Source organism: Lepisma saccharinum, chromosome 7 (assembly GCF_977018435.1).
Source record: "Lepisma saccharinum chromosome 7, izLepSacc3.1, whole genome shotgun sequence".
NCBI lineage: Eukaryota > Metazoa > Arthropoda > Insecta > Zygentoma > Lepismatidae > Lepisma > Lepisma saccharinum.
Window position 1 is genome coordinate 73,591,973 of NC_139235.1, and position 14,293 is coordinate 73,606,265.

General features: G+C 40.5%; 1 protein-coding gene across 3 annotated transcripts in view; it reads right to left on the reverse strand.

The window, feature by feature from the left end:
• The window catches only part of IRSp53 (Insulin receptor substrate 53 kDa), a 774,518-nt gene that overhangs the window by 66,956 nt on the left and 693,269 nt on the right, over nucleotides 1-14,293 (reverse strand). For all 3 annotated transcript variants that reach the window (XM_083125425.1, XM_083125426.1, XM_083125424.1), the window contains exon 6: nucleotides 11,237-11,371. In XM_083125425.1, coding sequence (XP_082981551.1) covers nucleotides 11,237-11,371 — 135 coding nt within the window. The remainder of the gene's footprint in view (nucleotides 1-11,236; nucleotides 11,372-14,293) is intronic.

Below are 14,293 nucleotides of genomic sequence, written 5' to 3' on the forward strand. Positions count from 1 at the left end.
AAGGTTAACCGTGGTTTTTCGTTTAGCCGGGGTTCCGTTCGGGAGGGGGAGGGTAAAGGAGTACTTGATGAGGCCAGTGTACCTAGTAGATTTGGACCATACGATTTCACTCACTTAAATCACTCGAAATGTATTCAAATCTATTCGGCAACTGAATGAATCCGTAATCGGATACTCTTTCTTTGCTGTAGCCGATTCGGATCAACCGATTAATTGGTTACAAATCGGCTACGGACAGTTTGAAAGGTTCTTAGAATAATCGATGATTGATAAAAAAGATTGAATATCTCGAAATATTAAAATAATCGAATGAATCGATTATTTTGAATCGATTATGCCCATCACTATTCCAGATTTGACGAAAACAAAGTGCACTGTAGTTAAATTCGGCAACTGAATGAATCCGTAATCGGATACTCTTTCTTTGCTGTAGCCGATTCGGATCAACCGATGAATCGGTTATAAATCGGGTACAGACAGTTTGAAAGATTCTTAGAATAATCGATGATTGATAAAAAGATGAAATATCTCGAAATATTAAAATATTCGAATTAATCGATTATTTGAATCGATTATTCTCATCACTCTTTCAGATTTGTCAAAAACAAAGTGCACTTCGGTTAAATCAAAATGGCACTGAGTTTTCCAGGCTGCTGGTTACTTATAGATGGGCTATATGTGCTTTTAATATGCAAAAAAAAAAATCATGCTATCTTAGTTTAAATAAATGTTGTTTTTCTTTAGAATTATTTTGTTAACACCATTTTTTGATTCGAGGACAAGCCTGGAGATAATGTATCGAGACGAGACTAAGACAAGAACGAAAAAGGCTTTCTCATTCATCTTTCCCAAAATTGATTTTGATTATTCTTTTTTATTTAGCGTCGCTTATCTTCCGATTTTGACTAGTCGCGACAATGAGGATGAGTGATAACGATGAAACTGATGAAGGGACACTCACAAAGAACACCCAAACTCAGCAATGGCGTATCCAGGGGGGTCCGGACCCCCCGCAAATTCCCTTCTTTTTGAAAATACTATTGCAGATTCAGGATACTTTCCGATGAGACACTTGATGGTGCAGGTATGCAAAATTCTCTGTGTGGATAAAGTAAAAAGGTAAAGTGTTCCCCTGTGCATAGCACCATGCCATGAAGGTGTATAGGGGGTGTGGGGGTAACGCCCCACACTTTCTTGGTCCGGTCGTGAGTGAGGGTGATGTGATCAGCATCACGCCCCTGACCGCCTTTACCCCTCAGGGTTTCCCCCAGGAACCCATGTTATTCGACGCTGGGTGGGCGCCGGGTGGGCGCCGGGTTTCTGATCTTCCAAGGAAAGTCTGCAAAGGACATTCACGGTGAGATGTCACAAACACTGGGAGATAAGTGTCCTTCATACAGCACCATAAAAACCTGGAGAGCTCGATTCACGACTGGACATTTCAGCGTCGAAGGCGAGGTTCACAGTGGTCGCCCTTCATCATTGACGGATCCGGCAACATGTGATGCTGTGCATGACATGATTCTTATGGATCGGCGAATACTAGCCAAGAAGATTGCAGAGATAATGAACGTCTCCCGAGAACGTGTAGGGTTCATCATCATGATGTACTGGACATGAGGAAACTTTCTGCCCAATGGGTTCCGAAATGCTTGAACAGTGATCAGTAACTGCAGAGAGTGAAGTCATCGAAGACCATTTTGGCCCGGTTTCGTGCTGGTGAAGAGGATTTTTTGGGCAGATTAGTGACTAAGGATGAAACGTGGCTACATATCTATGATCCCGAGACCAAGGATCAGTCCATGGAATGTCGCCACAAGTGGGTCACCCCCGTCCATCGTGAAACTGAGTTGTGCCTCCGCCATTACTACTTCAAACCTGAAAAATAGAAAGTAGCTATTGCGGGAGGAATATTATTTTTGCACCATAACATACTCATATTACACACTTTCAAATGAGATATGAATCGCGAATGGGAAACGATGGGAAGAGAGAAAAGCCAGGAACTTACAGCACCCCCTCGTACCAAAAACAAATATATTGCATTATGTACCAGACAATAAAAACAAACTATTGTCAGTGTGTGAAACTCGATTTCTAGAAAAACTTCACGTTTTTGTTAAATTTCTTCAACCTTGTCAGTTAAGTAGAGCTGTCCAAGTGAACCATCCCAAACAAGTGATCTTCTAGCCACAGTAACCTCTGCTCTTTTTTTTGCCCAAGAGACGAGACAGAAGTGATTCAGAAACTTCGGGAGATTTCAGATGAAGAGTCCAGCAAAATATTTCAAAATGCTTCTGAAAAGCTTCAACAATTCTGAAATTACGATAAAAAACGAGATAACTTTCCTCGTACATGCCATTGGCCTTGGGGGATGGACACCCCTGTTTGGAAACCCCCAAATTTTATTTCTGGATACGCACCTGCCCATCAGGCCAAGATTCGAATCCGGACCTCCTAGCGTCGTGCGCTATGCTAACCACTCCGCCACGGAGGTCAGTCCAAAATGTGAGTAGTTCATAGGTTGCTTGATGCTCTTCGCCCTGTTTACTCAGATCACAAAAACATCCTACAGATTTTTCAAACGCGTTTCACGCTCACACTACAAAATACTGAGGTTTTATGAAAAACCACCGTCCCGAAGGAAACGCCACTTTATACACAGGCGCAGAGGGTGGAAGGAAAAGGATTTCCCCCTCCCTCGCTATTGTCGTTCGTTTTCCAAGCCTCCTTTGTGCACCCTTGCCGTCCTCACCTCTTATTTTCTTCCCGTTGAGCGCTTTTCCGGGAGAACCTTTCGTCGATTTCCAAGCCCTTTTGTATCGCCTTCTGCCAGTCTGTGAGGCATTGATCCCACGATCTGCTTATTTCCGGTCTCTCTGAGCTCCCTTTTCCGGTTTTGAGAGTGACGGACCTTCCCGGAAAAAAAGGAAAAAACTGAAAAGAAAAAATGGCCTCTAACGCTTCGTGATTTTCCCGACGGAGAATCGAAGACTTATCCTCTCTCCTGTATAGATTTCTCGTTAACAAACCCTGATCCGAGTTTCGTCTTCTTCGTCTGCAACAATGTAAACGGGCAGGTGAGTGAGTAGAGGGGTGGGTGTTGTCATCGTGTTTTCGTTTCGCCACGCAAGCAGCTCCCAGCCCTTAACAACAGGTTGCGGATCAAAATCGTGTACTACATCATCTTTTCTGGATGCTAGAGATGTTGGAACACCCTGCTCTCCCCCCATTATGGATAATTTTCTACAAATGCAGTCTCAATCCTCAATCGGTGGATGTAATTCACTTCAAGATACCTCAAGCATAGAATGAAGGGTTGACAAACAGACGAATCAGATTATGCGAAATATATTTATATTCTGCTGATTGTGCATTCTCGCTGAGACTTGTGGGACAACTGCACAGTTTTCATACCACGTTAAAAAAAAAAAAAACTTAAGTTCTTCTGTTTCTTGTTCTCTTGAAATCTGTTGATTTATTGTGCTGTTTTCTATAAGTTAAAATATTGAATTTATCTTGTATTCGTTCACTCTGACACCTGTTGAACTACTGCACTGTTTTCTATGCTTCGTTTCTTCTGTTACTTGTTCTCTTGAAATCTGTTGAATTATTGTGCTGTTTTCCATAAGTTAAAATATTGAATTTCTTCTGTATTCGTTCACTCTGACACCTGTTGAACTACTGCACTGTTTTTCTATGCTTCGTTTCTTCTGTTATTTGTTCTCTTGAAATCTGTTGAAGCATTGCACTGTTTTCTATACTGCGTTTCTTCTGTTACTTGTTCTAATGAAATATGTTGAACTAGTGCAAATAGTTTATACTCTTGGTTCTTCTCTATAGCATCTGTTGTAGTGTTATGAGTTTCACTACGATCAGTGTTTCACTTTTCTGTTTTCCGTCACACATACGATTCGTTGTATTGGACTGTAGTCCCAGCTTTTCTTCTGTGAATAAATGACTGTGTTTCGTAATTGTAAACTAGACAATCAACTCGGACATTGACACAGGACTTGCCGACTGTCTGCACTGCCACTACGGTGGCTCCTTCACTCCGGTACTTTGCAAGACCTGCAAGAAAGTGCAGAATGAAAAGGAAACTACTCCTCCATGTAACTTGCTTTCCACGTTCCAATTAGCGAAAAAAAATTAGACTTCTGGCGAAGTAGTAGTGACTTGCAAAGCAGTTAATTGAAAATGGTTAACAGCCTTGCGGGGGGGTTTGCGGTCCCTCCGGCAGTGCGCCTCCTCGTCCCCGCTACATGCGCCTCGAGGCTTCCCTGTCTGTGGCAGGTGGTTGCGACGGTTTTAGAGGAATTCTTGTGCGTGGATAATTACCCGTTCTTCGTGTCGGGCCTTTATAAGTTGAGACGAGGGAGAAGACCCCGCAGGAAGAGATGTGTCTCCAAGTCTCTCCTCCTCCCGTGACGAACGCTGTTCCCTCTCACCCCTCCACGCCACTTCAATTGTTACTCCGCAGGTTCTGAAGTTGCAGGAGTGTGCTACAACGCCTCGGAGTTAAGATATTGCCGCAGCAGCCTGTGTTCCCAGCGATAGAGGCGCCTGTAACAAGTTTGTGCGTCAAAGGAAGAAGAAGAAGAAGAGGAGAGAGAGAAGGGAATATGCAAACCGGAAGGACTTACTGCGCCGTGATGAAAGGCTTTCTTCCCGGATTCTTGTCCAATTTTGAAACGCTGCAAGAGATTTTTCTTTACATGTATATATGCCGCTTCCTCTCATTTTGTTTCAGGCTCGTTTCCGCCCCATTCCTTCCCGGAGCTCTGTTAGCATTCCCTCGTGCACTGATGGAAAAAGTTGATTTCATTGATTTCCACTCCTCCTTCCTTTTCTTTTATCCCCCCCTACATCCCCGACCGAAAAGAAAAATTGCCTTTCAGCGTGTTGCTTCATATGTATTGATTTAAATCTGTCACATTCCGAACATATTTTGCTTTGTTCTCTTTTTTTCCAGTTTTTTCTCCTTTTTTTCCAGGGTAATATAAATATCCCTGATGCAGACTCCTTTCATGGAATTCTAAACAAATAAATACCCGTCACTCCTTAGGAGACGGTAAGAAATGGGTCAAACCAATTTATCAAGTTCCTTCTCTGGCATAGATAAACGAATATTAGCTCAATAGATGGCGCCATAAAAGCCATGCCAAACTCTCGTAGCAGCGCTATTAAACAAATATCTTACTGTGCAGTAATGCTCAAAAGTATTTCCAGTTTTTTTACCATTGTACTATATTAATAATAAATTTGCATCTTTAGGGAACAATATATGCGAGCAAAGCTACCAGAATTTCAAAGCTTTCGCATATTTGGTAGCTGCTATGAAATATCAGAAGATATCTCTACGTTATACCAATCACATAAGATAAATGCAGCCCTCTATGCAGCTCATTGTCGAGAGGTTCGATGACTGATGCGGCTATGTTCACGATGATCATTGGGTAAAACCATTGGCCAGAAAAAATAATTTGTTACACATCACCCATTCAGTGACGGCGCCAGCGTGAAACAAGGGGCTAACTAATACCGGCTAAAATGTACTTACTTCATACTTTTAGGGTATAATTTTACATATTTTACAATTTTACATATTTTGCAATCAGAACTCAAGACAAATCAATCAGATGTTGCATTTTGTTCCATCATATACAAAAGTACTTTTAGGAACGAATCTTTTATGGCAAATAAAATGCAATAATTATATTTTTTCTTTTCCTAAGCCATTATTAAGTGGAATAAGTGCTGCCACAACCTTTTTTAAATCCAAAGATTTTGCAAGCAAGGACAGAACAGATAGAGCACTCAACCTCTCGTCAGCAATTAGATTTCTGTTTGTTGCAAGCCACCGTTGAACATTTCAATAACACAAAGCTTATAAAGTTCGTAAAAGGAAATTTTGAATGTTTCAATCATTGCAAGCAGCTGCTGAAGGTCGTTATTTTGGCTTCCGTTCTGCCTCATAGCGTGCCATGACTCTAAACTGTCCAAATCACAACAGAAGGGAGCGTATAAAGATTGTAGCTTTTCATGCTTCAGAAAACTGGCACTAACTTAATAAACTTGGCATCAAATATGTGAAAACACCCTTCAATAGAAACTGTATTAATGATACCATTTTCTCCTCCATGATGAAATATCTTACTTTTCTTGTTCAACGACTGGAATTCAGAACTTAGGGCTAAAAATGGGGAGGATGTGAGAAATATCGTCCACTTAGGACGTGCCACTCTCAAGGAAGAAAAAATATTTTCGCTACAAATCCACCTCCACTACGAGACAAATATATTGACATACAATCAAGGAATATATATGTAGTTGCAACTCTTACACTGGGCATTTTGGTTAGAGAAGTGACTCCTTAAGATTATAATTTTTTTTCTTTTTTTTCAGAATATATTATGCTCTGAATATTGATCAGAATTGGATCAACAGTTTTACGAGATGTGCTTCAAAGATTGATTCCTCTGCACGGAATCGAATTTCGCCACTATGACGGTACTGCAGAATTTTTTTTTGTAGCATCACAAGTCTAGGCCTGCGAAGAATGAAATTGCCCAAGCGTGCTGAATTTTGCATCGTATGCAAAAATATTTACTTGATTGGATTTGTATATTGTATATTGTGGAAAGACTCAAGGGTTAAGGGCACAGAAGCTAATTGGATCGAGACCTACAGCTTATAGTGGAATCCTAGCCACTTAATGATATGTGCCTCCACTGGGGATCGAACCCGGGACCTCTTAATTTCAATGCAGCAGTATTGCTGCTACATAAGCAGGGCGGTGAGGTCCAATTCTAAAATTTCCAATTCTTAACATTTAAGAATTAAATTAGTTACTTTGTGTACTCCTTGATTTCTTAACGTCCTATTTCTCCCTCTTGAATATTTGCAACGATAAGGATAGATATAACGGTGAAAACAATGAGAGAACATCGATAACACTCATACCATTGTCGGTACTCGAATGAGGAACTAACAAACAGAAAAGAACGTTGACGGCTCTTTAGATGTTGAACGTTGTCCTACTTTAAAAAAATCATTTTACATATCTGTTAGATTTATTCAGAAATATAGCAATACAATTTATGGAGCCTAATAATGTACACGTTTAGCTGCAAATGCCAACAATTAAGAACAATCTCACAGCCACTGAATACGTCGTCCACCTACGAGGCAGGTAACAGATTTCGTAGAAAGTTTGGCTTGTACTCATGATTGGCCCATTACGTAGTATCAAATGGTAGCCACTGCTATCCAGGCATATCTGCATCTACCCCCCTCCCCTTGATTTTAGAACACATCGTATTAAAAGTAACTTTGCGATCTAACTGAACTAGAAAATATGCTTGAACATTGTACTTGCCTCAATGGATTTTTAGTAATGGAAAATGTAAACTTAAAACTACAAAAATCTTGGGGGGGGGGGCTACAGGGGTGGGGGTGAGGCTGGTTTTGGGGGCTTCAGTCCCCCACCCTAGCCCCCCCTGTAGCGCCGTTCCGGCACCAATTATAACTGAAGAATCAAATGAGCTTTTAATTTCTGATGCAACGTGTGGTTGCTACTTTGAAATGAAGGGAAGTTAGCAACGGAAATTTTGCTACATATGTGAAGCCTAAATCCAGTACACTTACCTGTACATGTCTGCATCATTCGCCCGAAGAACTCGATAAATTTCCTTGCGTTTCGAAATTTTTTTTTTGTTGACACCAAAATATCAATGCGGAATAACTCAAATTAAAAATCGAAATATTAAAATGAAGAAATATAAAAGTTTGAAGGCGCATCTCAGCAATGTCCTTCCACTTTCGACTCTGCTTCGTACTGGTCTCTTACCACCAGACTTTCCAGCGAGGCTTCTGCACCACTCGTCTTTTCTCTGGCGGGATTCATTGGCCAATCATTGAAGACTTCTTCATTTAATTGTTCTAATATCAGAGGATGAATATACAGCGTGTCCACAAAGTCCTGCTACCATTACAATGAAACATAGCTGCAGCGTGTATGGATGGAAATCGAATATATTCTCGACGTCCTGAGGGCAACTAACGGGGCGCATGTGGAAGTGTTGTAATTGCAAATAAAACTTTGAGAGCTGTAGAACACGTTGCAAAAAACCGCATGTCTTTATCTCTTATAGTTTAGGAGTTAAGTTTCATTGTAACGGTAGCAGGACTTTGTGGACACCCTGTATATTACGCAGTTCAGTACTGAGTGACCTTCTCCTCTTATTTGTTCCATCGCTTTTTAGGTTCAAATATTTTTCTAAGCAAGCCTTGCTATGTAAATTTACACTGCTGCATTGCTGACCATGAAATATACCTTTTTGGGTACGGCCACATATCTCTCTAAAACTTCCAGGGGGACTCTGTACCTCCAGTCTTGAAAGCCGTTCATTAGCAACTCCAGTAAATAAATGCTGATGGGGTGAGCGGTGAGAGTGGAGCCAATTTGAAAAGACGCGAAGAATTTGCTTCGGCTGAAGCTTCAAATTACAGGGATGAATTGCTCTTTTCCCAGTTAGCAATTCACGTGCCCCGGTGGCGGACACCCAGCGCTCTCCTCCCCCCCTCATCTTTACGCACCGCCGACTCCGAACCAACGCAAAACCTGACACAGAATTGATTACTGCGGTCCGACGGTGCCACCACGCAACAATACACCGGGGAGTATCAATGGCATGCAACAACGAGGGGAATTTGTGTGTTCTGCACGCAGTGGGGGGTGAGGGTGCATCCCAAGATATCCGAAGGCGAACACCAAGGACGTGTTTCATAAGAAGCACGCACCTTTGAAATGACACCAGTTGAGAAAGTTATGTTCGAGGCCTGTTCAAAAAATAGTAGCACAATTTTTTTTTCCCACAAGAGCTGCCAAAATATGTTCTCGTTGAGACGAACCCAAAGGAGAGAATAACGCCTTGAAATAACTAAACACAAATAGGTCAATGAGAGAGAGAGAGAGAGAGAGAGAGAGAGAGAGCGAGAGAGAGAGAAAATAAATTATCCAAGCATTTTTAAACAAGCCTCGTACAATAACTTTAGATTGTCTTTAAAAAAAATCTGCCTTTACGAGTAGCGCACTGCTTAGTGTCTTTGCCACGATGAGGCCCGATGATCGATTCGATCCGGGACCACTGACTAACTTCAACAAGCCTATCTGATCTTGCGTTTTGATCAGGCTTTGTTACGGCGCCTAGAAATGTGGGCGTGAAATAGTCGTTACCCACGCTCCTACCCACTCAAATTTTCAGAAATATTTCAAGTAGACAAAATCACACACACAGGTAAACAAAACATGAGAAAAAGAAAAATGCAGACATAAATTGATATAAGGAGATAGAGAAACAATGGAAGAAGGAAGGAGAGAGAGAAATAAAAATGTAGAGAAGAATAGGGAATGCAGGAAGATAGGCAAATATGAAGAGGAAGGAAGAAAGCTAGAAAGAAAAGGTAGAAGATAAAGAGATTGACAAATAAGATTAAGGACGAGTGAGGGAGGGGAAAGGAAAGATGTTTAGAAACAGATGAAGGAGGTAGAGAGAGGGAGAGGATCTTAATAGTCTTGAAAACAGAAATAGGAAAGGAGAGAGAGAGACGGAACGGAAAAGGAGAAGCAGCAAGAGAGAGAGAGAGAGAAGAAGAGGAAAGGTGTAGAAAGAGAGGAAGAGAACCTATATAGTTACGAAAACGGAGCGATTTTACAATACCGGACCCTTCTCCAATTTCGTCCATATTTCGCATACTGGCTAATTTAGAGCTCTTAATCACGAATCTGAAGTTAAAATTTGGCACTCACGTGTGGAACTTGCAAAATAAGGTGGTCAGTGATCGCAACCGACAATGCACAATTGCTCATTATTTTGTCAAGATTTTGCGTTTCGAATACTTAAAGAACGAAATATATATTCCTGATATTACTACGACCCCAAAATTTAACTAAGTTTGCCTAACCTAACCTAACCTAACCTAACCTTGCCGTGCATGGTTCGTGTGGGTTTAAGGCTAATAGCGACCAGGCACCGTGAAAAACTGTCAGTTTCATAGCACCTGAGCGACAAATTTTAACCACAGAATAGTGATCAAGTGTCCTAAATTAGTGAGTATGAAAAATATGAACGAATGCATCCGTATTACTAATATTTACCCAACCAAAATTGACTAAAAAATGGCTTTTTCCAAAGCAAAACTTACTGAAAAATGGACATTACTTCCTTCCTTCAAGACACCATCTTTCTCACATGAACAACTGACGAACTGAAGGCCTCACTTATCGCACAACACTCCATCAACCTTCTTGTGTACTGAACGCAACGTAACGGGTCTCACTTATCGCACAACACTTTAGCAACCCTCTGAACGCAACGTAACGAGTTGCGAACGTCACTTGTTCACAAGAGAAAACATGGCTTCTTCGTTGTTTATGTATCGACAATAACCGTGGTAATTCACAACGCTATTTTACAACTTCTACACGTTAATTTACAATTTCTACACGTCACCAACAAATCTTATCGGCAGATACGTCATCAGGACTCCATAATTAGTGAGTATTAGAATTATTAACGAAATTATGTTCTTTCTTTTGGTATTGTAAAATCACAACCTTCTACACGTTATTTTGAAAGTTCCACACGAGAGCGCCAAATTTTAACTTCAGATTCGTGATTAGGAGCCCTAAATTATTGAGTATGCGAAATATGGACGAAATTGGAGAAGGGTCCGGTATTGTAAAATCATTACCACGAAAACATAAAAAAGGAAGAAATAAATATAAAAGCAGGAGGGAGAGATAAGAAAAAGAAAATGTAAAAATTGATGAAGAAAAGAGAAAGATAATGTTAATATCCGTGATCACTGGAAGAAGGAAGAAGAATAAAGAGAGGGAGAAAGATAATAAATATAAAATAAGAAGGAAAACACAGAGAGAAGTAAAGGAAATTTTGTGTAGCAACAGATGAAGAAACAGAAGAGAGAAAAATCTTAATACCCAAGACCACTGAAAGAAAGTGGAATAATGAAAGAAAGAGTGTGAGATAGAAAGAGAAACAAATATAGAAATGTAGAAGAAAGAATAGAGAGAGAAAGGTGGAAATAGTTGAAGGAAGGAGAAAGAAGGCAATAGCCACTGAAACAGATCCAACTTAATTTTATTTTGTCTAGCCTAAATACATTTCCTGCTAACATAAATGGTGTGCCTAACTATATACTCTATGTCACTAACCTTCAGTTCCTTGTCTAGTGCTACTCCTGTCTTACTACTTCTATTCTTCTTCCTCTGTTTCTTCATCGTTGCCGCAGCTTTACTGTACGTCTCGTATCTCTGCTTGTGTTGGTGCATAAATTTCTTCTGTTCCGACTGAAAAGAGACGATGGTTTATATTAATTAAGAGCGAAATCGGAAAAAAAGTGCAAGGCAGAAAATGGATAATCAAAAATCACATTTCAAGTATAAAAACTTATCTTGGGCCACCTTCTCGTTGCTCCTTATTCTACCCTCTGGTCGCAAAGTCGTGTGCAATATAGCCTATTGTAACCAAATGTAACTACGCGATGGCAAGACATAGATGAATGGGCCTTTTGTAGCATCAGCCTTCGCGGTGTATCCAAGCGAAATCCTAATGCACAGTGAATTCAGACAGTGCAACCAGAAAAAAAGTTGAGAGAATGGCAAAACTAAAAGTAATATGACTGCAAGGTTCTTCACTGATGTTTCGGTGGCAAATCAGAACAATATTCTTCCAGATGTTTACAGCGGTTCCATTATTTAACCACACGTTTTTAGGTGGTCAAAACATTAAAAACTCGGTAAGAAAATGGACCGGGTGAAAAAAAGGTTACCGCTGAAAGAATAAAAGTAGATGAAGAAGATTGGAGAGAGTGAAAGAGAGAATAAGAATTGGAACATCATTCGAAGACGGAGAAGAAGGGAAAGTGTGAGAGAAGCAGAGGACAGGATTGGAACATAGTAGAAGGAGAGTAGTGGATGGGACAGAAAAATATGGAGAGTGTAAGAAGATAAATGATTGGAACATAGTATAAAAAGAAAAGGATGGAGAAGAGTGAAGAGGAGTGTGCGACAAAGAGGCACTGTTGAAGAAGAGTGGAGAGTGTAAGAAGTAAGTAAGAGTTGAAGCATAGTAGACAAGGAAGAAAGAAGAGAGAAAGATAGGGAGTGTAAGAAGAAGAAGAAGACAGATTGAAGCATAGTAGAAAGACAGAAACTCTGGGAAAAGAGAGGAATATGAAGATTGGAGAGTGAGAAAAAGTAAGTAAAGATTGAAACATAGTAGAATGAGAGAAATAGCGGAATAAAGTGGATAGAGTAAGAAGAGGAGAACAGGATTGACAGGATAGGGGAATAGTAGAAAGGGAGAAGTGATGGAAGATTATGGGAATATGAAGAAGGGTGGAAAGTGTGAGAAGAAGCGAGGGTTCGAGAAAAGTGGAAGACCAGAGAAAGATGTAGGAGAATGAAGAGTGTGATAAAAAAGGAGAAGGATTGATAGTTGAAAGAGAGGGTTTGTTGAAGAGCAGATGATGTAAAAGAGTGTGGAGTGTGTGAAGATTGCAAAGATTGGAACATAGTACAAGTGATGGAGAACGGAAGACAGAAGCTTGGTTTCTCTGTTGAGCCACCCAGAGACTGGAAACAGTGTAGGTTGATAACTACGAAGTGTATTAGTAATAAACAATATTTCTGTCCACAATTTATAGGATAGAAAGAATGATATTTTCTGGGTCGACATTTGAGTTTCCTAGCCTTACCTGTTACACTCCCTCCCCCTTGCCAAATCACAAGCTCGATCCTCTTGCGACCCCCGACCATGAAAACTGGTAATCATGCATCACAAGGGTGGATTAAGGTGGAGTCGTTGGGGATGAGGAGGGTTGTTTCAGAGCAGGAAAACTTCTCGAAGGGCTGGAGGTGGAGGTGAATTAGCCAAGCCCTGCACGACAGGCCTCATCACACAACGTGTTAACTTTGCATTTAAATTGGTTCTTTACCGAGGAAATATGGCAGGGAAAGAGGGGGTGGGGTGCCCCCCGGTGTTTGTGGGGGGCGCTTCTCCAAGTCAACGGAAAAGTCGCTCTTGCTTTGGAAAGAGAATAAAGAGAATTCTAAACTAAAGCTCTTTGATCGAGTGGGTAGTTGGGAACTTGATTTCCACCCCCCTCTCCCCCTCCAACATTCTAGAGCTACCTTTACAGGCTATATCAGTGATTCATGGGGGATGGTTGTGCCTCCACCTTGCTAACAGGAATCTCATTACATGGATGTTGTATCCAGGGTTGCCCCTTTAAGGTGGGTTAGGGTGGGTTCTATTCCCCCCCCCCTCGCAGTGAAATAATCTTTTCCACACAAATAGTCTACATGAGGAATTTTCACACCCATATATACACAGATGAAGGTAAATAGAGAAAAATTGCGAAAGAGAAATTGGAAGAAGTCATGGAGAAACACAGGATGAAAGAAGGATATAGAGAAACAGAAGTGAAAAGAAAGCATACGAGAGAGAGAAGGAAGTAGATAAAGATAGAAAGAAAGAAATAGAAAAACAACATTAAGGAAACGAGGAGAAATGAATGTTGAAAAGACATACAGAGAAAAAAGAAGAAGAAGAGAGAGAAAATACAAAGAAAGAAATACATAAAGGGGGAAGGAATACATGAATAAAGAAACAATTAAGAAGGAGCGAGAAAAACTGAAAAGACAGAGATTTAGAGAGAGAGAGATTGACAGGGATATGTAAAGAATGTGATAGTCAAACAGAGGAACAAATAAATAAGAAAGAAAGATAGAAGTAGAGAGATAGTGAAACCCAGGAAGCTATATGAAGAAATTGAGGCAGAGGAAGAGGAAGAAAGACAACTTAACTTCTCGTTAAGTCTCATATTAAATCCAAATAGTTAATCAGGACTTGACCTACGGTTTAAAGTAGAATCTGATCCAGTATGTGCTCTCAGCGGTTATCAAACTCGGGGCCCTTGATTACAAGGTAACGATTTTACCACTACGCTATTGGAGAGGTCCGAGGATAGAGAAACAGAAGAGGAAAGAAAGCAAATGAGAAAGGAATAGAAGTAAATAGGCAGACAAACAAAATTAAGGAAGAGGAAAAGAAAGAACTGAAAGGACAGAGGAACAGGGGAAGAAATAGGGAAAGTAAGAGAGGAAGAAGAAAAGGAAGAAATAGAGAGAGACGATTAGGAAATGGAGAAAGAAAAATAGAAGGAAACAGAAAAACTAAGGAAGGGGGAAAGTAAGTAGGGAGCATAT